The sequence below is a fragment of the Misgurnus anguillicaudatus genome, chromosome 2, assembly GCF_027580225.2.
Source record: "Misgurnus anguillicaudatus chromosome 2, ASM2758022v2, whole genome shotgun sequence".
In the NCBI taxonomy this organism is placed as follows: domain Eukaryota; kingdom Metazoa; phylum Chordata; class Actinopteri; order Cypriniformes; family Cobitidae; genus Misgurnus; species Misgurnus anguillicaudatus.
Genome location: NC_073338.2, coordinates 49,560,157 through 49,587,792, shown reverse-complemented (window position 1 = coordinate 49,587,792; position 27,636 = coordinate 49,560,157). Strand labels below are relative to the sequence as shown.

The 27,636-nt window shown below is 37.3% G+C and overlaps 1 protein-coding gene across 3 annotated transcripts; it reads left to right on the top strand.

The window, feature by feature from the left end:
- Positions 1-3,875: 3,875 nt before the first annotated feature.
- LOC129443168 (ran-binding protein 3) lies at positions 3,876-27,483 on the top strand. Of its 3 annotated transcripts, none has more exons than XM_073857108.1 (17): positions 3,876-3,949; positions 9,838-9,893; positions 10,746-10,782; positions 10,917-11,003; positions 12,053-12,124; positions 14,662-14,727; positions 16,176-16,277; positions 16,579-16,679; positions 17,692-17,808; positions 19,452-19,543; positions 19,646-19,718; positions 21,079-21,175; positions 21,332-21,459; positions 21,617-21,734; positions 21,824-21,966; positions 22,135-22,333; positions 26,217-27,483. In XM_073857108.1, exons 1-17 carry the CDS (start codon positions 3,928-3,930, stop codon positions 26,258-26,260), a joined length of 1,554 nt encoding a protein of 517 aa, XP_073713209.1. In that variant the 5' UTR covers positions 3,876-3,927; the 3' UTR covers positions 26,261-27,483. The 3 variants fall into 3 exon arrangements, with proteins under 3 accessions (XP_073713209.1, XP_073713200.1, XP_073713214.1); XM_073857099.1 differs by having other exon boundaries at positions 16,164-16,277; XM_073857113.1 differs by lacking the exons at positions 19,452-19,543; positions 19,646-19,718 and having other exon boundaries at positions 16,164-16,277.
- The last annotated feature ends 153 nt before the right edge of the window (positions 27,484-27,636 follow it).

Genomic DNA, 27,636 nt, shown 5'->3' with positions numbered 1-27,636 from the left:
ATTTTAAGTTTATTTAGGTATTTAAATAATGTTTTATTTGCCAGAAATCTTTCACATGTGGTCTACAAAAATAATGTTCTCTCAACTCATTATATCTGACAAAATTAAACTATTCTCAAGTGACATCACAAAAATGTAACCAAAAATGAAATGCACGTGTTACACTCATCTGATAAAAATAAAAAAAATAAAAATATCTATTGGAAACAGACTCTGCGATAGTCTTCAAACTTTTGATATGCCATTGAAATGGTTTATTATTTGTCTATTAAGCTTTTTGCAGACTGTATTGTGTTGTAGTTCTCGAGACCGGTCTCAAGACCACTTTTTAAAGGTCTTGGTCTCATCTTGGAATCGACTGCATTTTTACTCGGTCTCGCCTCGGTCTCAGACAAAGAGGACTCGGAATTTTATTTCAAGACCGGTCAAGACCACAACTGATGGCACATCACAAATTTTTTTTTTTTCATTAATTTTATGCAGGTTATTCAGGTTTGGCATATGATGTTGGCATTGTTTAAGCATTGTTTAAGTTTCTCCAAATGATAAGTTTTAATTTTATTACTAAAAACACCTGCATTGTGTTAAGTGGATGGCACGCCATGCAAAGACCGTTCAGAATAAATGGTTAAGTTGATTTCAGCTCTTTAGTGTTTGTTCACTTTTATTTGCATAAAGACAAAAATAAAATCCCACATATCTGCAATGCCTTTGATTATTTTATCAACTTCTCTGATGGCATACACACACACACACACACACACACACACGCTTGACTTGGTCTTGACCTGTCTTGGTCTTGATTCGGTCTCGACCCTTTAAAGTCTTGGTCTTGTCTCAGTCTTGGTCTTGGTCATGACTTGGTTTCGGTTAAGGTGGTCTTGACTGCAACACTATGTATTGGTCACTTATAAGATATTACAATTAGGCCTTGTAGATATCAGGCCTATAATGTGCACTGTTATCCTTGAACAAATAAGTATGCTTAACTGTACATAAATCCTGAAATATTCCCTCCAACACTGAAGTGTTTTAGTGCACAATTTGTACGAATTTCTCATTCATCTAGAAACTTTAAATTGAATCAATTTATCTTAGCTTCGATTCTAGCCTGTTGATTGACCTGTTTTCATCATGCATAAATTATACTGCCACTGTTAGGTCTGTGGTTTTGCTGTTTGCTGCTGGGCTTACACGGTGGTGGTACCCAATGCCATAAGTACTTGATATCTGAATGATTACAGTCTCAATAAAAATACAAATGTTTTCATTGGGCGGTACCCTTTCAAGTCTACCTTAAAAGTGCATATTAGTGTTTATTAATGTGTATATAAAGGTGCATATGGAACATATCTGTATCTACATACACATATTAGGACCTTTTTAAAAGGTACTGTTCTTGTGACAGCTTTTGTTCCTTTTTTTTTTTTTTTTTTTGAGAGTACACTGTAAAAAGTAAAAGTTGGATCAACATAAAAAAAATTACTTCAATTGGTAAAATATTGAAACATTTTTAACTTAAAGTTAAAATTTAGATTTAATTTTTTTTTTTAATTTAGGCGTTACCAATTTGATCCAACTTTTTACAGCGTGACAGCTTACTCTGTGCAAGATACAGTTAAATGCCTTAAGCGACCGACCAACATAATACAAATGCACTTTGAATACCTTATTAAGAATCGTGTATATTGGTTTTTATAATTAAAAGTGCTTCCATCATAACTGTGCCATTGGCTTTTCATCACTGCACATGTATATGTAAACACAGATCTCTTTAACTTTCTGTCTGGTTGGAATGCATAATGAAAAGTACCTTTCTGAACCTTTGATCCCCTATAATTTATATGTTTTCTCCTTCATTGAGATATCTTAATCTTTTAATCAAGAGATTATAGCTTCATTTTTCGTCTGAAATAATCACCCACATTTATCTTCATCATTTCATCAGAGGTATCTGCTGTCTATATTCATGTGGTTACATGGGTTTGCCTAAGGCTGGTTTGCACCAAATAAGTAAAACAACGCCTCACTGCTAGAATATTCTCATCTCATTAAATTCCTTATTTTGCAGGTTAACAAAATGAGGCGTTAGCTGCTGTTTAACTTTTTTTTATAAAAAGTGACACTATTTGCAGGGTTAGTCCTTACCATCCTTTAACCGTCACTGTCCCGAATGTGGAACTTTGGCATTACATTTTAAAACAATAATTTCTTAGTCTTAACCAACACTAATCTTGACAACCTATATATTGTTGGAAAGCTCTCAGATTGAGGTTTTCATATTTCATCACCATTTTGCAAAAATAATGTTATAGTACGAGTAAGTTTCTAAAATGTCACTGGCCAACAGGTGAGCCCAAGGTGTGTTTACATATTTACTATTAGATATCCTATAATAATCTTGACCACCTATATATTGTTGGAAAGCTCTAAGAATGCAGTTTTCATATCTCAAGGCCATTTGATGATAGAATGTAGTATTGACAGTCAGTTTGTTAAATGTCACTCACCCCGTTATTATTATATATTCATATTTGTTATATCCTATTATAAATCTTAAAAAATCTTGACAACCTATATATCATTGGAAAGCTGTAAGAAAATAGTTTTCATATTTCAAAGCCGTTGGATGATAGACATTTTGTAGTGACAGCCGTTTTGTTAAATGTCACTCACCCCGTTGGAATACATATCCTATTATAAATCTTAAAAAATCTTGACAAGAATCTTGAAAGCTTTAAAATTTTAGTTTTGATATTACAAAACAATTTTTTATTAATAATGATGCAGTGACAGTAATTTATTCATTTGTGATTATACAGCAAACCGTTGACACCTAGTGGCCTTTGTTGGTAAAACCACTAAAAGTGGCAAAAACCTCATTTTTAAAATTTGGATCAAAACTAGTTGAGACTTATGGCTTTATTTTTGTAGCATTTTGGGAGTAAAAATTTTTCATTTCTATGGGTTTTAAATATAAAATATATACTTTATTGCATTATTTTTATAGTTTAAAATTAACTTAAACTGCTATAACTTTTTTTTTTTTAGTTTAATATTCTCCATACACATCAGTGAAACACTTTAAAGCGTCTTCTTTAAAAAGAGACCAAGATTTTGCTTCTAGATCAAAGAATGCCAGAGTTATAATAATTTGAAGATGCACATAATTTTTTTTCACCCCCAGTGAAAGGGTTAAAACAAAGATACATTTTCTACACTGTTAAATAAGCACAATTGTTATAGACTATATCTGAACTTGTATTGGTTGCTAAAGACAGAACCTGCAATTATATTATGATATAAAATATATGGACATTTGAAAAATATATATAAAAATAATAATTAATATATTTAATCTAAAATATGCAATACCACAAAGCATCAATCTTAGCAATTTACGCCATCGTGTGGTCAGATATGATTACTGCATGCAGGCGTTATTTCCATCCTCTACTACACATGTCGCCATCAAGAAAATGCAAACACTATGTTTGTTTTGTAGTTTGTTTACGTTTGTGCATAGTAATGTGGGCGTTTAGACGGATACAAAGTCATTTTAAAGGGGAATTGTCATTTATTTGTTTATATTCTTAATATTCAATACAGTTCAAATCAAATTCAAAAATATACATTTAAAAACATGTTTTTTCTAAAATAGACCTGGCAGCAGTATATGTTCAAATAATATCCGTTTATAGTGTATAAATCTAATTAAATTTGATTATGTAGGCCTATTTCTCTGGTCTATTTGTATGTATAATGTTTATGTAGACGTAACATAATGTTATTATTTGTAAAATAATATGAATCATCATATAATGAACATATAAACATTACAACTAAATTTATAAAATAACAACTATTTACTTCGTGAACAAGTCCACTTGTGCCGCGGTGCATTGTGGGTGTGCGCGGAGAAGTAAAATGGCGGACTTGGCGAACGAAGGTAGGCAACCGTGTGAATTCGAGAAACGCGTAAAACAAAAGAAACGAACAGCCACCGTGATCCGTCCATGTCACATTTATGTTAGTTAAAGTGCCATGCATGATTTTGACACCGTCCGTGTTTATAAACGCCTCCATGGTGGAGCGTGTGCGGATGTTTAGCGCAAATTAGCCGACGAGTAGCTTAGCTTAGCGGGCTACTGACTGACAGACTCTGTGTGTATGTATGCGATAAAGCTAACAGGCTAACCCCGGCCTCTTTGCGTGTTTCTCTTTTTGATTTTTAGGCGGGTGGAAACGCACGCGCTTGCCTCAATACTCTCGCGCGCGACACACGCGTGCACGCTGTAACATCTCCAGAACGTTAAATCGATGCATGTCGAGCATTTCATGAAAGTTTTAACTGCACGAAAGATTAACATAAAGCATTTAAGGTTTTAGCATTGGCCTACCGATGTTTCTTTTAGATTGTTAACGTTACTGGTATGCGTACATGTTTAGGCATTTTTGCCGTTAGCGATCTCCTCAGCTAAGTGTGATGAATAATTAGACCCTGTCGAAAACGACATACATTTAAGACTTGATATACATTTATACACGGAGGTTAAGTGTTGGCATTTTGTGCTAAAATGTGTTTTCTGTAAAACTGCTTTGCTCCAATCCAGATTGAAAAGGACAAATGTAATTGAAAAGTGATCTAAACAGTTAACATGTTAATAATCCTACAGATGACGTTTGTGTATTTAACTACATTTGGTAATTCAAGTAATCAGGTGGCATAGATGCATTTATTTTGGACATTATTGGCTTTTTGTAGTGTAACCTATTTTGATGCATTTACTTTCTGTGTTATTTAATTCCATAGTAAACAATACATTTATAGGCCAGCAAAATCTTTGATATTTGCATTTTGTTAAACAGTCCTGTTTTACTGTTCTTTGATATTAATTCTCTCCAATGCACAGAAATGAAACCAAAACTCTCGTGGGTGGGGTTATGACTTGCACCACTCGTGTTTGGGAAGACTTGTTTTGTTTCCATCCGATTTGATTTCACAATACGAATATGGTATAGATCTAAAGGGTGCATCGATTCGTGCACAAATCAGATTAGAGGTCCAAAAAAAGTGTAACGGTACATTCACATTATGGAAGGCGTGTCTAAAGCGTGACATACAGCCAATCACAGTGGCCGCAACACACGTGCCTCTGTTCGCCGGGCTTGCTTTAACATAATTGGCTGGGTCTGCACTAGGTTATTTGCATAAGGCGAACTGATTGGCTGACGCACGCGTTGGCGCTTGAAAAGTTGAGAAATACGGACTACCGGTACCTCTGGAAACTTGTCTGTCAATTTCGTCACCGCTCGTTTTTGGGGGGAAAACAAACTAGACTTCACATAGACTTCAATACAAAATAGCGGAACAAAGCAACATTCGTACACAGCCGACAGGCGTAAATAACTTAAAGTGACACTTTGTAGTTTTTCAACCTTCATAATATATTTTCAAGACCCTTGTGATGGTACGTCGACTTAAAATAGGTTGAATGACATGTCTACCATAGCCTGATGGGGTCTGTATCGTTTTTACTCGTACTTTTAAACTTGAGGTTTCGGGTAGTAACCCGAGCACAAAACAAAAACTACAAAAATCTGCTTTACGGCATACTTCGCATATGTCACTTCCTGCACTTCCTCAAATTCGGGCGTGAGAGCGCAACTACTTCTTTTCCTGATGTTTTTGTCATGGCCGAAGCAGCAACTAAGAAAAAGAAACCCAAGGTTTTGTCGGAGGAGACCAGAAAGAGAAAAGGGGAGAGTGACAGAATAAAAAGAAGGATGAGGATCAATTATATTGGGCCAGCGTTCGCTCGCTGGTGTGAACTAAAGGAGGAGTAGGGTTTTCTGACCGATGCTGCTTTGCCACATGCTTTTGTACTAGTAAGTAATGTTATATTGCTTGCACATATAATTCCTGTCTGGCGCCCGAACACTTTTTTTTTACGTGAATTTTACTGGAGGCTACTGGAGAGTTTAGAGAGAGACTTATGTTACGTGACATTGTGGCGCCGTGGTGGCGTCATGGACCTACGACAAGGCGGCTCCAGGTTCGATTCCCTTTGAGGCAATATTTTTTTTATATAAACTTTAACCAAGCGACCACCGTTACAACTGGCTTGTAAACGTGAGCTACGCGATCTTTTGGTGTTTGAAAAAAATGAAACCCATGAAATTATATTATATGACACATGACATGCATGCTGGAAGGCACACTTTGTGACCTAAAGAGTTGTTGTCTTTTCCTTTTGCGACAGTGGTGCTGCGCTTGTGGCCTCTAGGGGCACTAGACATGAAAAATACATGTTTAGCAAACCTAGTGGCCAAAAAGTTCCATGGTGTGCCTTTAAGAAATCACTCAATATAAGTAATTATATGTCCACTCTGCCCGCCATAGAGCACGAAAGATACATTAACACATTTCATTTGGTCAATTTAAAAACATGTCCCTTTCATTCTCCCAGCGTCAAATTTGTGTAACAACGCTACCCAGTGGCCAAAGTGTCTTACCTGGACATTTACTCGTACCTCATCGAGTCAACAGGGAAGCCAGTGAATGATTTTACTTCGGATTTGAAAGTTACTTCATATATATTATGTCTTTATATTTAGAGTACAGAGTGCACTTTTCCGTCCAGCTATACAACTAACTGGCTAAGCGATATTTTCAAAATAGAAATACACATTTTACACCTGGAGAATGAAAGGGACATGTTTGTAAATTGACCAAATTGAATCTGTTAATATATCTTTCGCACTATATGACAGGCATGGTGGACATATAATAACTTGATGTGTTTAATCTGAGTGATTTTTTAAGTTATTTACGCCTGCCGGCTGTGTACGAACGTTGCTTTCTAGCTATTTTGTATGGAAGTCTATGGGAAATCTCGTTTGTTTTCCCCCAAAAGTGGGTGTGAACGTGTTTAGAGACATTCTATGATGTTGCACCTGTTGTGCTTATGTTCAGCTTCTGCCGTGAGCAACAGCCGTGACGTTGACGGATCCACAATTCAGTTCGGCAACGCATGATGTCACTCATTAAAAGGAAATGAGAATCGTTAACGCGTACGCCCCGTGTGAATGTACCGTAACCGGCCCGAATCACATTTTACCTGACGTGTGTGACAATATTTTTTAAAGAAAGACCCGACGAGACAAACCACAGAAAATTAGATGCGGTTTCGACCTGAGCGAGTGGCAATTTTTTTTTTATTTGGTATCTGACGACGACACCAAACTAACCACTAAAACGTGCATTCAAAATGAATTCACAGGTCTGGCTCAATGAAAATTAACCTACCGCCAGCCACACTATGTCGCAAGCACAAAAAGATGATGCGTTGGAAAGCGTTGAAAATGCATTGGTCCATTTGGCAAAAATACATTTATTTTAAATTACCCGAGACCCGATGCCGCTAATTTTATAATCGATTCGTGTCTGAAGCACACGCGAAACATTTAGACCCGAACTGTCTCGGGTCAGACCTTGGGTTTTCGGATCTAAGTGGACCTGCGAAGATCTCCTAAATCAGATCTCCCCCGGTCCAGCTGCCTCCTCATCCAGGGTTCCCGTCTACCTCTTGCCCTGGGGTGAAATGTAACCCCAAGCACACATGATTTACCCCCATTTAGGATTCTGATGCCCTGCAGTACAGCAGCCCGGAGTGATGAGGTCACCCATCATGAGGATCTGGCTGTGTGTGTGTCCATTGGATGCCTCACCGCTTGACCCAATTACAATGATGTGTGTAGATTTGGAGTCGGGCAGATGGAGGAGAGTTAGATAGTTATTTGTTTAGGAATAGTAGCTATTTACAGATTTGAATGGTGCTTCGTGGTGTGTAAATGAACTTGTTATTAAGGACATTTGACTTTTATCTGTATGGTTTGGTTTACAGCTCACTTCGACATTGCATGTATTCCCTCTTTGCTTGTGTGTAAAATTTTTGTTTTACTACCCTGCAGTTTTGTTGCTGTCATGGTACTGCATCTAAAAATATCAGAGCCTGATCGGCCAGATCATGTGTCTTTGTTTATTTATGAAGCATGGTTTTTATTTTAAAACCATTTTGATGTGCCAGTAGCATCGTGTGTTTAACTAGTTTGCCTGGTTATTTTTAAGTTGATTTAGACTACAGATTTGAGGGTTTGGAAGAGGTTACAATTTACACACAGTTTAATATTTACAAACTTAGGTTAAAGTTCTTTATAGCTATTGCTCAACTGAGTTCCTCTTAAATGTTGTACGTTGTTGATAAACACACACACGTGTGACTACATGGTTCTGTTTTGTTGGGCAACTATACTGTTATATGTCTACTCTTAGAGATAAAGTTTTAAATATCATTCTAAATTTAGAAGAATAGCGGAGCCCACCCCACAAATACAATGATATGGAACAAAAATATCATTGTGATAACTTGAAGAGCCATGTTTTCAACAGCTGATGAATGACAAACACTGACAGTCAATCCAAAGCCATTCGAATTCAAAGGTCTTTAATTCAGAGTTGAAGGCGGGTGAGCTAGAGGTCTTCTCAGGTCCAAGCAATGTACCCAACCAGAATCACTTTTTACTCAAACACAACGTGCACATTTTTTTGAGAGACAAACCCACGAAAATTAGACCCTAGTCTGACCCGAACCATTGGCAATTGTTTTGAATCCTACTCAATGTAAACCGCACCGACGTGTCTGCATCTCTGCATCCATGCATGCATCAGACAGAAAGAAACCCCATTGGCTTGTTAGCATGGGCGCTGAAAAAACACCCATTATCGGATGAGAAAGTGTTTGTTGACAGTTTCTATTAGTAATATCAGCACAATGACAGATCGCGGTCATACCTGGAGTTGCGAGGAGGTGCGGGCGGAGCCTCAGAAATTAGCTGTCTTTGCCGTTTGTAGTGCATTAAAACAATGCAGTGTTTCCCACAGGATTTTGAGGATACTATGGTGGTGATGACGTTACCCGCTAATTAGCATATATGTGACGTCATCATGTCGTGTTTGAGTTTGATCTAGTGTTGGCACCTGAAATATGTTTCACTTCTACTCTTTGATCTGTATCTGTATTTGATCTGTATTATATATCAAATTATATTTTAAGCCGAATTAAGCTGTTTTAAATAGTGAAATAAAAATGTTAATGGAATCATGAAAATTCTATTTGTGGGGGCCAGTGTTGATTCTGTGGTGGGCCACCACAAATAAATCAATGTATCGGAAACACTGAAATGAACAGTTTGTCTAAAGCGCTGTATATAATCTATGTATATCAACCACGGACATTTGTGCAATTTTGTGCATGTTGATTCTGACCAATCGAGAAGCAGTTTAGGAAATACGTTCAAATACATGGCCAATGAGTGATGTGGATCTTATCACATGACTGAATTTTGGTTTGTTTCAACTAGTGCGGACCGGAGCATTTAGTGTCTGAATCGGTACATAAAATCACAGACGTCGTGTGGGACACGTTAAAACTCAAACGTCGTTTGGAACTCTAATCCCATCCGTATAGTGCTTTTGTCTTTAGAGCAGTTGCGCCTGCCTTTATAACCGGCCAGCTCACACTATTGCAATTCGTTTACCACCATTTTCATTATTACAATTATCAAATAATTGATTAGTTGTTGCAGCTCTATAATACATCTGTAATCTATTTTTTGCTTTACTATTATTCAAATTGTCTCTGGATAGATTAGACTCAAATGTTTGGTCAAACAGGGTTGTCTTTTTTATTTTGTATACTATTTATATTTTAAAAAAGCTAGCATGATACATAGCTTAACAGGTTGTATATTTTTCTGTTTTTTTATGTTTCACAGAGAAGCCAGCCATAGCTCCTCCAGTCTTTGTGTTTCAGAAGGACAAAGCCCAAAAGGTTTGTCTGCTTTCATCTGTATTAAGAAAATATGAATGAAAATAAACTTAATATCTTTATCTGTATTTAACATCTACCATGTTTTCAGTGAAATCTAGTCCTGCCTCAGGATTAGTCGCGACTAGTCATTTGCAGAATAAAATAATAATTATTATACACAGTTCACCCACATATATTATGTAAATAAGTATAAATATTTATTATTTTCTTAAAATTATACATGCATGTGTGTGTATTTATATATACATAATTATTATACACAACACACACACGTATATTATGTAAACAAAAACTTTTATTTTGCAAATGATTAGTCACGACATACCAAAAAGATTTGAAATGGTTTCCCAAACTTTAATACAGAAATAATACTTACTGGGAATCATGTAGGCTTTCTTAATATTAGCCATTCTAGTTTAAATATATGTTAATAAAGGCACTAGGTTAATTTTGTAAAGGCAGAAATATCCTGGGAAAAGATTCATAATCCATTACGTACACGGTTTTGTATTTTATCGCAGTGAAATTATGCATTTTTAATAAAGGTTCAGGCATAGCAAATAATTCATGCCAACTTTCATCGTTGCCAGGTTCACCCACCAACTCTGCTTTCTAGTTTGGCTGGTATTGAGATGAGTTTCATCTGCCGTCTGACATAGATACAAATCATCTCCAAAATATGAATTCCCAGAAACCAATTAAGCAAAGCAAATCAAACAGTGCAATGTTTTAAATGGTTGTTTTTGACCCGGCCATGAAATCGTTTGAAATGTGAATCTTAAGATGTTGTCTTCCAGTAGACTTTGTTTATTTAGCCAACCAATTAAAATGTTTTTTTTCCATCTGTTCTAGAGATCCGCAGATGGGTCGAGCGCGGAGGATGGAGATGGTGAGTTTACAGCAAGAAGTTACAGATGGATAAAGCTCAGTGTCATAGTCAGACGCTCATGTTGTGTCAGACGAAGCTGTCTGCGAATTCTAGCTTCAGTTTCTGATCAGTCTGCCGATTTGCTTTGCCCTCAGATTCGGATCGAGATGATGGAGAGTACTGTCCCCCAGTAAAGAGAGAGAGGACCTCATCTCTGACCCAGTTCCCCCCGTCACATTCAGGTGAACATGCTCTCAGTAATTCCTATACGAGTGATTCTCACGAAAACTTGGTTTTAAAAATGTCAAGCATGAAAATGTAAAAATTGCTTAAATTTACTTTTTTTCCCACCAGACATTGAAAAACAAAGTCTGGAGTAAATGGGAACATTATTTTAAAAACTTTTACTTATCATTTAACACTTTTTGTAACATAATTTAAAAAATGAGTCCTAAAAAATCTCATTACCGCAACAGTCAGAAAACATCAACACTGACATATTTTCAAAATGACATGACAAACCTGAAAGAACATAATTTTGGAGATTCTGCACATGCATTTAAAATCAAAGTATTATGCTTCTATTAATTAAATTAACATTTAATAAGCATCTGTTGTGGTAATGATAATCAAAATGTCGTGTAAGCATTCTGACAAGACAATATTTCAAATTAACTGTAAAAAAATGATCTTACCTGGTAGCCATCTTGAAGTAACTGGTCCATGTGCTTGGTCACTCAAAATCAAACTTTATTAAAATTCTGTATGTGTGCTTAAACTGTTCTCAAAAAGTGTTGCGGAGGATGAGAACATCAGGCATGGACACATCATTTTCCTAATTTTTCTTCATTATTATTATACATGAATATTCAGTAAATATTTTTTCTGTCATCTAAAGTAGTCTAGCAAAACATCCATTTATTTTTTTTTCTTAATATTTTTGTGTTAATTTGATTAAATTACAACATAACGCATGTTCAAACACAGCCGGACACATTGCGGTAATGAGAATTTCAGCAGAAAATGAGATAAAATTTCCAATTATAAATTCTTATGTTGAAATCACACATTGTGCAAGGTAGAACACAGTATTGTGTTAATTCTGATGCTTTTTAACGTTACTGTATTACACATTTTAAAGCTAAAATCATTAGTGCCGTGGTGTTTCAATGGTTTTGTGAGAATCACCCATACACGGTCGTTCATTCTAATGGGTTTGACTGGTTTGTCGTTGTTTTTGTTTTATCAAACTGACAGTATAATACTGCATCTGTTTTTTCACCTGTTACAGTTCCCAAGAATAACATCTTTATGCCCTCAAGTTTATGCCAGTCTCCAACTGGCAATTCAGACTCTGAACCAGGTAAGAAATCACCATTATTTATTATCTATCTTTCCAGTTTTCTCCTTTTGTGGCATTCACAAAAGTGGCACTGGTTTGTTATTTTACTGTGGTACCTCGGTATCAAATGTGCTTCTGTTCCATGTCACGTAATGAAGTTTATTTATCTAAACAGTTCGGGGGAGAAACATGGTCATGTAACTAATAAATGCAACAAGGTCTCTATATAAAGCCATCCCTCACTTCTGTCTCGTGACTATCCCATTTAAGGAGGAGGGAGAGCCCTCCCCTCGGACAACATGCCAAATATGCTTTAGTATCATATCTGATTACGTGTTAATACAAACTCGTGAAATACTGATGAATATGAAATGCATCATCAATGCTGAGATCAAACATACAGTAGTTGTTTTGTTATAGCTTGTGCATGCATGTGTATTTTTTTATTTGCACAATTATTTTATTTTAAACCTAGCTGATTAACAGGTACAATCACAGACCCAGCCTGAGTCTGTACTAGGGATGCTCCGATCGATCGGCCGCAGATCGGTATCGGCCGATAACGTCATTAAATGACTCGATCGGTCCTTGCTAAATTTGCCGAACTCCTAAACCGATCTTTGTGTTTACTTTTGTCAACATACGGCTCCTGAATGCGGCTGCAGTTAGAGACCATTTTTACGCAATGCGAGCATTTTTATAATTTGGATTTGGATTTCTCTCTTTGCCTTTGCAGAGATAAGTGAATTTTCTATGAGGACGCGATCCGATCAACAGCCCGACGCGTCTTTACATCCCCATCAAACAGTGTATACAACACACATCTATCGCGGACAATAGAATCCTCATGCCAAAAGTTTATTATTTGCATGCGTTTTAAAGTTTTGAGCGTTTAAACTTTCATTTTCAACACAGCTGCTCTCGTCCGCGTGAACGGAGGGATCTCTCTCACGTCTTAAAGCTACAGTAACCTAATTCATCTCTCAATAAAATCAATTTCTGCTTTTGACTAAGGAACTGTTATACTTCATACGAATGCGTGTATGTTTAATTCATACAGTTTAGACTGTGAAGTGTTTTATTTTCAGCACTTTTATATTGCTTAAATATGATATATCAGGCCACTTCTTCATTTCATGATTTTAATCATTTTTTGTGTGCTCCCACGACTTGTGTCTTACATAAAGAAAAGGAAATGTGTTTTTATCAATAAGGTGGATAAAGTGCTAATAGTTTAAGCACAAACCTAACCAAGCACACCAAAGCCAAATGTCTTTAAGCTGGGCGCATTCAGAGGCCTGTATGACACCAAGATCTTACAGGAAGTGGTCAGAGCAATTTTCTCTGATGGAAATGAGCCACAAAAGGAGAACTTTAGAAAGATGATGACTGCGGCTGTGTTAAGAATACTAGTGCTTACTGCACAGTATCATTTACTATCTGTTAAAAATAGTAGGTAAACAAACATTCGGTATGCAATAAAAAAATTGTGCTATGTTACATTGTTCTTGCATTGACCTCACCACATTTTAGTTTAGTTCTTTTTCTGTTTTGTCAAATGTCGTTTTATTATTACTTTTGGTTTTGATTATTGTTTGACATATTGGATTGCATTGTGGTTTAGTATCTTACACAGTGTCAAAGGGGTCCAAAATAGTGTTTATTTTGAAAAGCAAGCGCTGTATGTTCTGTGATGTGACTAGTGCAGATGCATGCATTGCGGTGTCAATACTGGAACGATATATTGTGTGGCCCTAATGTACTATACATGGTGCATAAATATTATTATGCCATTTTAAACAATTTTACGGTGTCTTTATTGTTCAAGGCACACACCGCTCCGTCTGATGTTGTGTCTTTAAGGAATAGTCCATTTTCTTAAAAGAAAAATCCAGATAATTTACTCACCACCATGTCATCCAAAATGTTGATGTCTTTCTTTGTTCAGTCGAAAAGAAGTTATATTTTTTGAGATTTTTCTCATTTTAATGGACTTTAATGGACTCCAACACTTAACACTTAACTAAACACGTAACAGTTTTTTTCAACAGAGTTTCAAAGGACTATAAACGATCCCAAACGAGGCATAAGGGTCTTATCTACCTAAACGATTGTCATTTTTGACAAGAAAAATAAAAAATATGCACTTTTAAACCACAACTTTTCGTCTAGGTCTGGTCCAGCACGACTTAACGTAAATGCGTAGTGACGTAGGGAGGTCACGTGTTACATATATAAAACGCACATTTGCGGACCATTGTAAACAATAAACTGACACAAAGACATTCATTAGTATCATTTTGTATTTTTCTTGTCAAAAATGACAATCGTTTTGCTAGATAAGACACTTATGCCTCATTTGGGATCATTTAGAGTCCTTTGATACTCCGGATGACATGGTGGTGAGTGAATTGTCTGGATTTTTCTTTTGAGAAAATTGACTAATCCTTTAAGAATGCACTTTGTGTGTTTGTTTATCCATGAGATTTTTATCTGGTGTTTCATAAGAGATGTTTACTTTAGTGTTTTTTAACGATTATTCTGTTTGTCTGTCCCAGAAGAGAAGCCTGTCGGGTTTAGGTTGAAACCTCCAACCCTCATTCATGGCCAGGCCCCAAGCGCAGGTAAGATCAACTCATTCCTGCTCTTCATATTTTACATGCAAATACACATGACCTTATACTCGTGTTCAAAGGAGATCTGGGAAATTGTTAGTGTTGTAAAATACAGCCTGAAAGCATTAAGAAAAGGAATTAACTTCTTGTTCCTCTTTCGTACCTCTTTTTTTTATTGTCTTACTCTGCTGAAAGATTTTTAAATAGATTTCGAGATCATTTTAAGAAGTTAAATCTAAATTGTTTAAATTAAAATATTTAAAAACTCGCATACAAAAACCAAATCATCTCCAACAGGCATAGTTTGCATCAGTAGCTATGATTACATGCACAACATTTTCTCAGTCCGATTGGAGGTTACAACATGTACCCTAATCTGATTAAAATGTTTGTTTACATGTACACTATATGATGACTTATCACTGCCCTAAACTAAACAACTAATAAATGAAAGCCTTTAATTTTTAACCCACAGAAAAAAATCAGCTTATGGAAACGGTTTAAAAGTACCCCAAATCTAAAGTCCGCAAAAAATGCAGGGGACTTGGCAACGCAGCGCACAGCATCTTTCGTCGAGTTCACGCTTTGTCTCTGGATAAATGTACAAAGTCAAAGTTGATTTGGAGAAAGTTGTTCTTAAGAAGATTTCAGATCTAGACAATAAAAAAAAATACACTTTCTGAAAGGCACAACGCTATTTTATTGCTTTATGTAGCCTAATGTTATAAAATACATGAACGCTGCAAAATGTACAGCGTGTGATCCCATTACCTTGGGGCGGCAGTGGCTCAGTGGTTCATGTAGGTTGTCTACAAACCAGAAGGTTGGTGGTTCAATCCCCGGCCCCACCTCGAGGTGTCCTTGAGCAAGACATCTAACCCCAGCTGCTCCCGACGAGCTGGATGGGACGCCTTGAATGGCTGACACCGTCGTCGGTGTATGAATGTGTGAGTGAATGGGTGAATGCGAGGCAACTTGTTGAAAAGCACTATATAAATGCCGTCCATTTACCATTTTACCTTAATAATGCATGTTTCCATTGCCTCGCTATTGCATTTTCCCTGTGACGAGAATCATGTTATGCGTATATAAGAGGTTTAAAATAAGACGTGAACTCTTCTGCGCATATGCACAATGTATTTTTGCATCCGATTGAGAAAATACTATGATTCACGCGTTTACATGCATACTTTTCTCCTGATGCTCGGATCGCAGATCGGTCTGCACCACACCTTTTAATACGATCGAAATTTGCATCCAATCGACCTCAGTTGCATTGATTAAGGTTTTTACTTGACGGCTTTTCAATCCGATTGGTTGCATGTAAACGTACCTAGTGTTAGTCAACAGCAATCATCACCTGAATTGCTGGGATGTTTTTAGTTGAAGTTTTGGGATGTGTGTGTAACCTGCTGTGTTTGGTTTCTGATTCAATCCGTCAGTAGGTTGTTTTTCAGGCGTTCCAAGTCAAAAGCCTAAGGAACATCAACGTAGTGTACTGAGACCAGCGGTTCTGCAGGCACCACCAGCCAAGACCCTCACGGATTCCATCAAGACCAGTATGTCCTTAAACTAAACACTGCTGTTTCTTATAGTACTTCCCTGTTTTTAATGCATATCTTTTTTGTATTTGTTTTAATAATTTTTTAATATATTCTTTTATGTACAGTGAAGCGCTTTGAATAACCGTCTTGTATGAAATCTGCTATGTAAATGAACTATTTTATTTGCCTTTCTCAAGCAAGCGGAGTCTTTTATGTATTTAGATTATTGTGTGTGACAATTCACTCTAAATTGACTGATTCCTGGTCGTCTTATTTATGATTCATGTTATTCCAAATGAAAAATGTCTTTTCGCAGACTCCAGCTGTGGAACAAATGGCGTGGGGAAGTTTGATGATGCAGCGTCAGAAAGTAGTTCCGTTTTCCAGAACAACACAGAGAGCTCGGACAAGTCGCCGGTGAGTAGGGGTGGGCGATATACCGGTATGATAGTAATTACCGGTATTGTGTCACGCCATGATATGGATTTTGCAAAACCGTTGATACCGGCGTTACATATTTATAAAATCTATTTTTGCACTTATCAAGGTTCCCGCAGGGTGTTAAAAAAACTAACCTTTAGAAAGTTATATTTAAGGCCTTAAAACGGCCAGATCTTCATCCTAGGACTTAAATTTAACTTTATGAATTTTTGTTTTTTAAAAGACCATGCGGGAGCTTACCCAAGTCTCCGTACCCATACCTCCGTTCCCGAGATGTGCTGTCTACAGAAACACAAAACGAAAAGCTCCAATCGCACTTGAATCCATTTTTAATCATCATTTTTTTAAGAGAATGCACATGTAGGCTATTATAGTGCACGCAAATCCTGCCAAAGGATATATTTCAATGGTCACTATCTGCTTTGTGTTTACCATAATTTCTCAAAATATCTCCTTTTGTGTTCATCAGAAAAAAGAAATTCATACAGGTTTACATCAACATGAGGATAAGTAAATGATGTCAGATTTTTCATTTTAAAGTGAACTATCCTTTTAATGTAGCCTAATTCAGAAATATGCCAAAAGGCCACGGACCTGGCAGCGTAAGTACGCTTAGCCCGCGGTGAGAAGCAGCGCCGGATAAACATGTAGCTTGTGTTGCATCAAGAAAAAGTGCCTGACTTTGCGTTGCATGCTTGACTTTGAGCACAAAGCTCACAGCTGGCACCGTATTAAGTTGACACATGTCCGTGCTGTGAGATGAAGAAAAAGTGCCCGACTTTAACTATAAATGTCCGCACTGTCCGACAGTGGTGCAGGAGCATGTGACCAACTAATCGATAATGAAATTCCTGATGAAAAAAGACAGATACTTTTAAAAGGAGCCAGGGAAAAAAGACCTGATGCTGAAAGTATTTGAGCCATCCTGATGAAAGACAGAGACTTTTAAAGACTTGAACGAATTAAGATTAATTTTGTTTCTTTGCAGAAGCGAGAAAAGGACGGTGAAGAAAATGGAGGTGGAAGGAAAGAAGACAGCAGTCAGAAGGACGGTGGAGTGGACTCGACATTTGTCTTTGGCCAGAATATCAAAGAGCGAGCAAAGGTCAGTGATTTTGTTTCTGGGCAGGGCTGTGAAGTTAATCGTTTTTTATTCAAATGATTACAAAACACGATAATTAATTCAAGCGATTAATGTGCCACTTTTCCGTTTTTGCCGTTTCGTTTTGTTAGCGCGTCATAATTAGCTGCACTGCGGCGCGCTTTCTCTCGCACGTGCAGTGAGCTGTGCTTTCGCATCTGTCTGAAGTCAGATCGCTAAGTAGTAGTCTAAGTTTATATTTATATGCAAGTTTTATGCATTTCAAGTGAGCGAAGGCCAACCTATCACTCGCGTTTAAAATATGAATAGCGTGCCACTGGACAGATGTGTTTGTATCCACATCTGAATGCACAACTGCTAGCCGTTGCAACAACACTATAAATGCATTGAATTGAGTACAGTACAACTAGCTCCCTCTAAAGACGCATAGATCATTTTTTACGTTTTAATGTCCCTCTTAGGTTTCATAAATCCCCCTGTACTTTCATAAAAAGTGTAGTTTGTATATTATTATGAAAATATAAATAAAAATGTTTTTTAATTTTGTTCAGGACTACAAAACACTTAGGAAATCATTTCCTAAGCATCAAAATTAGGAAATTTTATAGACTTTCCAAAACAGCAGTTATGGTCAAAGGTCGCACCAAAAGATTTGATGACACTTTAAAAAACAGAAAATTTACAAATGACGAATGGCTTTTAAAAACTTAAAGGATTAGTCAATTTTCTTAAAAAAAAAAATATGATAATTTACTCACCATCATATCATCCAAAATGTTGATGTCTGTTTTTGTTCAGTCGAGAAGAAATTATGTTTTTTTTGAGGAAAACATACCAGGATTTTCTCATTTTAATGGACCCCAACACTTAACAATTTTAATTCAGTTTAAAATTGCAGTTTCGAAGGACTCTAAACTATTTCAAACGAGGCATAAGGGTCTTACTTAGCGAAACGATTGACATTTTTTGACCAGAAAAATAAAAAAATATGCACTTTTAAACCACAACTTCTGTTCTTCCTCCGGCTGTGTGATGAGCCAACGCGACCTCACGTAATTGCGTAATGACGTGGAAAGTTCACATGTTACATATACAATATTGCGGATCATTTTAAACAATAAACTGACACAAAGACATTAATTAGTATCATTCGACATACAACAACGTCGGAACGGTCCTTTTTCTCCACACTTGTAAACACTGGAGTGTAGTTTCGCATATGGCATACGTGACCTCTTGACGTGATGACGTATTACGTGAGGTTGCGCTGGCTCATCACACAGTTGGAGAAAGACGAGAAGTTGTGGTTTAAAAGTGCATATTTTTTTATTTTTGACAATCCTTGACAAATTGTTTCGCTAAATAAATCCCTTATGCCTCATTTGGGATCATTTATGCATTAAAACTTAAGTATTGGGGTCCATTAAAATGAGAAAAATCTTGGTATGTTTTCTTCAAAAAACATCATTTCTGATTTTTTTTTTTTTTTTAAGAAAATGGACTAATCCTTTACAAGTGAGTACATGCATGGGGGAATTACTACATATTTGGGTTTTTTATGCATTAAAACAGAAAATAATGCCATCAGACAGGAAATTTAGGTGTCACGTCATTGACTGGTGTGTATATATAAATCTTTTTTATAGTTGGAGGAAAACAACACAGTCAGCAACTCAAAGGACGGCACACAAGATTCTGCGAGCACAAATTATTTCCTACAGTACATGGGCACCCCTAGGTAACCGACTTTCAACCTTCTTGAATCTTTCCCGCATGTTCTCTTTCTCTGGGTCAAGTATTTATGCCCGGTTCCGTAAACCTTTCTCTGTTTGGTTTTCAGCACTAACGCTGCCAACAGCTCAGATAAAGGCTCCAAGTTTGTCTTTGGCCAGAACATGTCTGAGAGAGTCCTGGTGAGTAAATAATCGGGTGTTTTTACTTCAGACAGATGTGACACTTAAAGGGATGCTTTACACGAAAATAGGGCTGGGCCGATACCACTTTTTCATGTCTGATACCGATATCGATACCACAACCTTGAGTATCTGTCGATACCGATCCAATATCATCTCTATCGCTCTTTTAATCAATTAAGCTGTAAATAACACATGTGCTAGCCGTACAAAAACCTTAAACAGAGCTACAGAACTCAAACATTTTACTGTGCAACAAATGACTCAATGAAACATTGTGCAATACTGCTGCTTCATTTTTATTTTAATGTTTCAGACTAGTAGCAACATTTATGGTTAGCCAGCAAAACAATTAATTATCAAAAATGAAATTTAAGGTGTAACCTTGGACAATTTAAAATGCGAATTTGTGCAAATTCATGTTGCGCAGCAAGTTGCGCTTTACCCCAAGTTGGATCAGATTGTACTTCCCGGCTTATTCGATATTCGATCCTGCCATTTTCGCCAATATCGGACTAATGTCGATACTGAATATCGTATCGGCCCACCCCTACACGAAAACTGTAATTGTCATCATTCTCACGCTCGTGTTGTTTCACACCCACATGACTGACTTGGTTCGGTGTGGCATACATTTTTTCTGAGGTCTGATGTAAATGGAGTCAAAAACAATATCATAAATGTTTTCCCGTGCATCTTGTTCCAGGTCTTAAAAAGCATGATGGACGGATAAATGATGAACTATTCAGAGTTCCCACAAGTCCTTGAAATCCATATTATTCCCTTGTGTAGTGTAGGATAATATTATAAAATCTTTTTGCATAGTTGTGTTTGACACATGAAAATGTCTCGGGTTACGCGCATGTAACTGTTGTTCCCTGAGAAGGGAATGAGACGCTGCATCTCCCTTGCCATACTTCCTGCGTCCCTGTAATGCCGTCTTTGGCAATATTTTAGATAGCGATATACTTCCTGGCTCCCGCATCACCCTGTCTTTGTTGTTAAGCATCACCATTGGTTGAATTTGATGTACACATTCAGATGCATTTACCCCTGTAGGCATCCCCAAAGTGTCACCGCAGTGACGCAGCGCGAGTTCCCTCAAAAGGGTAACAATGTATCTTTAAATGTAACACGATGTAACCTTGCTCTCACTTGAAATGTGTCCCCACATTTAGTCCTTGAATTTGAGTGAATTGGACCTGGAAAGTCCTTGAAATAGGTCCTTGAATTTAAAGTTAACTAAGGTGTGGGAACCCTGACTATTCTTTTACTGTAAATAATTTTAAAACACGAGTAAAAACACAGCGGGTTATGTATCGGATGTATGACGTATGTATTTTTGCATGCTTTGTTTTAGAGCCCACCTAAAGGAGGCGAGCCCCCAACAGAGAGCAGTAAAGATACTTCAGCTCCGGTCTCTGAGCCGTCATCGCAAGAGGCCACGCCTGAAAAGAGTATGTGCTTATTTTCACTGAGTACCATCACAAGTGCAATGTATGTACCATTGTTGGCAGTATGTACCATACAGTTGGGCTGCTTACAGTACAGTCCTGTTGATTTGTACATATGGGCACATAAAATATTTTTGTCCTCCTATGTGCGCATGCCAGATCACAGTGTGACCGAGTCTCTTGAAGAGTCTGCAGCCGCCTACACCAAAGCCACTGCCAAGAAGTGCATTCTCGAGAAGGTGGAAGTCCGTACCGGGGAGGAATCGGAGAGCAATGTCTTACAGATGAAAGATGTTAAAAAGATTACCGGCTGGTCTCATCCTTTTATGCGTGACCGAAAAATAACATTACTCTTACTGGTCACTAAAAGCGTCATCAGACTAGCCAAAATGTACACGAGGAACACATTATATGCAGATCTGATGCATCTTTTGTCCACAGATGCAGTGTAAGTTGTTTGTGTTTGACAAACCAGTTCAGTCGTGGGTCGAGCGAGGCCGCGGACTGCTCAGACTCAACGACATGGCGTCCACCGACGACGGCACGTTACGGTCTAGATTAGGTAAGAGACTTACCGACAAGCCCATCCCAACATTTCACAAGACTATGAATAGATCATCATCAACCAATCCGTCTTTCTCTTTATCGTAGTCATGCGAACACAAGGCAGTCTACGGTTGATTCTGAACACAAAGCTTTGGCCTCAGATGCAGGTGGACAAAGCCAGCGAGAAAAGTGTTCGTATCACAGCAATGGATACGGAGGACCAGGGTGTGAAAGTCTTCCTAATATCGGTAAAACTCTCCTTTAATACTTTTGCTCACAGAAATTGTCTACATTATGTATTAAATCCTTGTTACTTCAGTCATGAAGCCTTGAATTGTATTGAGTTTGCATATCTTTTGCAGTTTATTCCCATTGTTGCTTGTGGCTCATTCTCATGTTTTATTGGTGTTTCTCAGGCGAGCTCTAAAGATGCCGGTCAGCTGGCCGCAGCTCTGCATCACCGAATCCTGGGACTGCGGAGCCGCCTGGAACAAGAGCCCGAGAGCACGCCCGCCCCGGCTGAACCCGAGATACCCCAGTCAAGCGATGATGATGAACCCGCTAACAATAACAGCACCAATAACAACACCGGTGCTGCAAACTCCAGCGTCAGCGGTACGATCCTTTTTACTTTGTGTGTATAAAATGGTTTGATTTGAACCTGAATTTAGAGCGACTTGGGGATGTATTCACATTATTTGAACCATACCCTTGTATGTTTGACCCCAAAGTATGGTTCGTTGGGCTGGTGTGATCGATCCGTACTGTATTAGTGTGCGGTATATGTTAGGGGTGGGAATCGTTTGGATTCTTAAGGACCTAATTCAATTCAAAATCAATTCCCGACTTACTACAGTGTTTCCCACAGGATTTTGAGGAGACTGTGGTGGTGATGACGTCACCTGCTAATTAGCATATATGTGATGTCATCGTGTCATGTTTGTGTTTGATCTAGTGTTGGCATCTGAAATATGTTTCACTTCTACTCTTTGATCTGTATCTCTATTTGATCTGTATTATATATCAAATTATATTTTAAGCCGAATTAAGCTGTTTTAAATAGTGAAATAAAAATGTAAATGGGAATCATGAAAATTCTATTTGTGGGGGCCAGCGTTGATTCTGTGGTGGGCCACCACAAATAAATCAATGTATGGGAAACACTGCTTACTAATTAGCATATTTGGGACGTCATTACGTCACATTTGCGTTCAAAGCCAGACTAGTGTTTGCACTTTTGCTACTAGTCTCTGAACTGTCATATACTGTATTTTAAAGGGACACTCCACTTTTATTTTTAAATATACTCATTTTCCAGCTCCCCTAGATTTAATCATTTGATTTTTACCGTTTTGCAATCCATTCAGCCAATCTCCGGGTCTGGCGGTACCACTTTTAGCATAGCTTAGCATAATCCATTGAATCTAATTAGACCATTAGCACCGTGCTTAAAAATAACCAAAGAGTTTTTTTAAAACTTGACTCTTCTCTAGTTACATTGTGTACTAAGATTGACAGAAAATTTAAATTTGCGATTATTATAATTTTTTTGGGCAGATATGGCTAGGAACTATACTCTTATTCTGGCGTAATAATCAAGGACTTTGCTGCCATAACATGGCTGCAGTAGGCGCAATGATATTACGCAGTGCCCGAAAATAGTCCCCTGCTATTAAAAAAGTTAACAAAAAAGTTATCACTATGCCTCCTGCAGCCATGTTACAGCAGCAAAGTCCTTGATTATTACGCCAGAATGAGAGTATAGTTCCTAGACATATCGGCCTAGAAAATCACAACTTTTAATTTTCCGTTGATCTTAGTACTCAATGTAACTACAGAAGAGTCAAGTTTTAAATAGGAAAATTATTGAAACTCTCTGGTTATTTTTTAGCGCGATGCTAATGGTCTAATCTGATTCAATGGATTGTGTTAAGCTATGCTAAAAGTGCTAGCGCCAGACACGGAGATCAGCTGAATGGATTCCAAAACCGATAAAAATCTAATGTTTAACTCTACGGGAGCTGGAAAATTAGTATATTTTCAAAAAAAAGTAGTGTGTCCCTTTAATGCAACTAAGTGCTCAATAATGTCATTCTTGTATACATATATTTTGTTTCCATTGTTGGACATTAAAACCAGTAAAAAAAGTAATTATAATGTTTTTTTGCTCTAAATCATCAATAATGATGAATAAGGGTCGTATCTAGTGAAACAATCGACACGGAAAAAAAACCTTTTTAACCACAACTTCTTGTCTTGCACCAGCCGTGTGATGCACCAGCATGACCTTATGTATTACGTAATCACGTCGAAAGGTCATGCATGATGTATGCCAAACTACTGCCCTAGTGATTACAAGTCCGGTGAAAGAGGAACATTCAATCATTGTTGCATGTGTAATGATACTAATTAATGCATTTGTGTTAGTGATGCACCGATGCATCGGCCGCCGATATTTATCGGCCGATTTTTGATGAATTTGAAACCATCGACATATCGGCAATAGCACGAGAAAGGCCGATACCGATTGTTTATTAATTAACCGCATAAAGTCAATGAATTGCATGTTCAATTAAAATGATTTAATGTTTGGGTGTGCACTAGGGCTGTTCCGAATACCATTTTTTGAGCTTCAAAGCTCTAGTAGAAATCAAATCAAATATTAAAAGCTTCGGAAGGAGGGGCTGAACATATTTTTCTCTTTAATAAAGGCAGGAATCTGTGTGCGTATGTAGCGGCGTGCCTGTCACGCGTGCTGCGAGAACAGCATTAGTGAAACAAAACACGAGCAATACTTTTAATAAGGTAACGTTAGCCTAACATTTTTCTAACAAACAAACACTCCCGTATAAGAAATTAGAAGCATAGTAATTACTGATAACGTAAAGGGTAACTTAGCCCATTTAAATAAAACAACGTAAATAAATGAACGAATGAAGTTCAACAAACTGTAATAAAACGGTAGCATATACTTTTAAAATCAAGTTTATTTACTAACACTTACACCATCCAATATGTTTTTCATCAGTAGAACAATAAAGAAGATATTTTGCAGAAACCCCAGTGCTCCGTCATGCAAGTAAACCGATCCGCCACTTTAAACATGTATATCTCATACAAAAGTAATCCCCCATAACTCCGTGTGACATATTGATGTCTTGTGAAGCAAATCAATCAGTTTTTGCAAAAAACTGAACGTTATTTACAACACTATTAGTGTGAATGCCAAAGCAGGAAGCCCGCTTTGAGGCGATCTCTTTCTGATCTCTTCTACTGGTGCAGTTTGGTGCTGTTGGCTATGGATGTTGATCTCTCTGCGCCACCTATAGAGCTGGAGCGTGAAGCGCACTTCCTGCTTGGCAAAAGCTCTGCATTAACGCTGTAAAATATATATATATTCGAATCTCAAAACTGAAAATCGAATGTCAACCAACGGAACGAATATTCGAACATTCTGGTCCAGCCCTAGTGTGCACTATACTTAAGCACCGACAGAAAACCTTTGTTGAGCTGGCTCAAATGTCTTGGACAATAAAAGAAACAGACTGCACTTTAGTGGGGCAAGAAGTCCAACTTTTTTGAAGTAGCAATATTTATACTCTGTTTAAAGCAATAAGCACTGACATTATTTATGTTTATTAAAGAAATCCATTATATGTAAAAAAAAAATTAGTTAATGTTGTTAATAAAAGAAATGCTGAATAGCAAAAACCACCTTTGAAGGTTGTCATGTTGTCTTATTATATTTGTTTTAGCTTAATTTGTGCCTCTTATTATGTTGGTCAGTTGAATGTTAATTAGATACAATCCATGTTCAGTAAAAATAATTTGATGCAGAAATAAACTAGCTAATAGACCAACTGTATAGTGTTGTATAGTGTTTAATATCGGTATCGGCATCGGTATCGGCCAGAAGTTGTCTGCTTAAATCGGTATCGGTATCGGCCCAGAAAAATCCTATCGGTGCATCCCTAATTTGTGTCAGTTTATTGTCTAAAATGATCTGCAAGTGTGCTTTTCACATATGTGACACATGACCTTTTGACGTGTTTACGCAGTACGTAAGGTCATGCTGGCGCATCACAAGGATTGTGCAAGACAAGAAGTTGTGGTTTAAAAGTACATATTATTATTTTTATTTATTTTTTGTGAAAATGATGATCGTTTCGCTAGATAAGACCCTTATGCTTGACATCTTGGATGATCTATTTAATTATCAGGATTTTTATTTTATGAAAGTTGTTTTATAAGATGGTAAAGGAGTTCAATTTAAAGGGGTTAATGCAGTACTAAATAAAAGTAATAGCAATACATTACAGCAACATATTTTTTGGAATGGTTAATCACTATTAAATTGCCAACATTAACCATCTAAATATTCACAAAGTCAAAAAGATGTGCAAAGTGATAAACGGATCAATCTCTAAGTTTTGTCAGTGTCATCTGATCACACAGTGATTAACATCAAGAGTTAACATCAAGTTCATTTCACTTTTAGGCAACTGTGAGAACAGCGAGACGGCAACATCTGAGAGCACATAGCACCCTGATCCACCGCTTTACCGACAACTGCCCACCAGGATTTTAGTGCAGGCATCTTTGTGGACAGCCCAGACCTGCACTGCCCCTCAGACCGGTGCTGTGGACCCCAGGGGCGGAGTCTCTCTTACCCAAACTTCTGTAGTTAATTTTCCCTTCTACATTTATTGTAAATCTGGAATTGATTTTTTTTTATCATTTGGTTTGTTTTTAGTTCTTGTTTTTCCTTTTGGACTGCAAATAAACAAATTAAAGACAACAAAAAAGGAAAAAAAAAACACAGAGACTTCTCCATGTATGGCTTTGGACTTGGTTGCTCATCATATTGATGAGCGTGGGGCGTTTCTCCATTTAAACATGGCTCATCAAGACTGCTGTTTCTACCGTGGGACCGTTTTGTACGCATTCTCTATGTCTCTCTCTCTTTCTCTCTTGGGCGGCTCTTGGCTTCAGAACACATCAAGACTTGCAGGCTCTTGCATCATCACGCGAACCGGCCAATCAGCTGGCCGGTAGCACCACAGTCGCCCGACCTCTGATGTACCCCTGTGTTTAGTGTAGTCGTAACATATTCCCAAAATTCAGTTAACTTCTGGCAGTCTCACCATACATCTGCTGGATATGCTCACTGGTTCTTAGGTTACAAGCTGATATACTTACTAGTCTGTTAGTTAGATTTCTCATCTGTTTAACGAATAAAGGACTAAACCAGCACAAGGACTCGTGCTGTAGTGAATCTGTTTCTAGAACTCTCGCCCCTTGTGTAAGAGAAAACTATCCTTACTTCAGTGTCTCTTGAAACATCAAAATGGTTTGTGTAGCGTAATTTAGGGGCAGATAATGTTTATTCGTTTTTAGTTGGTTTGATGAGAATTTAACATTTAAAACAGCATCTCGATATTTGTTTTTATTTTCCATATCCTGAGGGTTTGTATTGTGTTGGCCTTTTTTTTAAATATTGGTTTACTATATTAACTTTTTATCTATTTCCATGTCATTGGAGACCATATGTTCGAAATGAAGATTATTCTTCGTGTGTTGGAAGTTTTGAGTTAATTTAGTCAGGAAAAGGACAAAAAACATGTACCCTTGAATGTTCTGTAAATTTCTATGCGTATATTATCACTTACTAGCACACGGTGTCTCCGACCTCCTTTACAAAATAAATAGTAATATCAAAGTAAAAAAAAGAAACATTTGAAATAAATTTTTGTCTTATGTCGAAACGTGGGCTTCTACTGTAGTTCAATTTCTTAAAAGTGACTGTGAAAAGATAGGAGCAATTGAAAAAAAAACAAGCTATCACTGTAAAAAAATTCAGTAGAAATTTGCAGCTGGCTTGCCGGTAACTTGCTGTAGATTTGGATTTATGTTGTTGC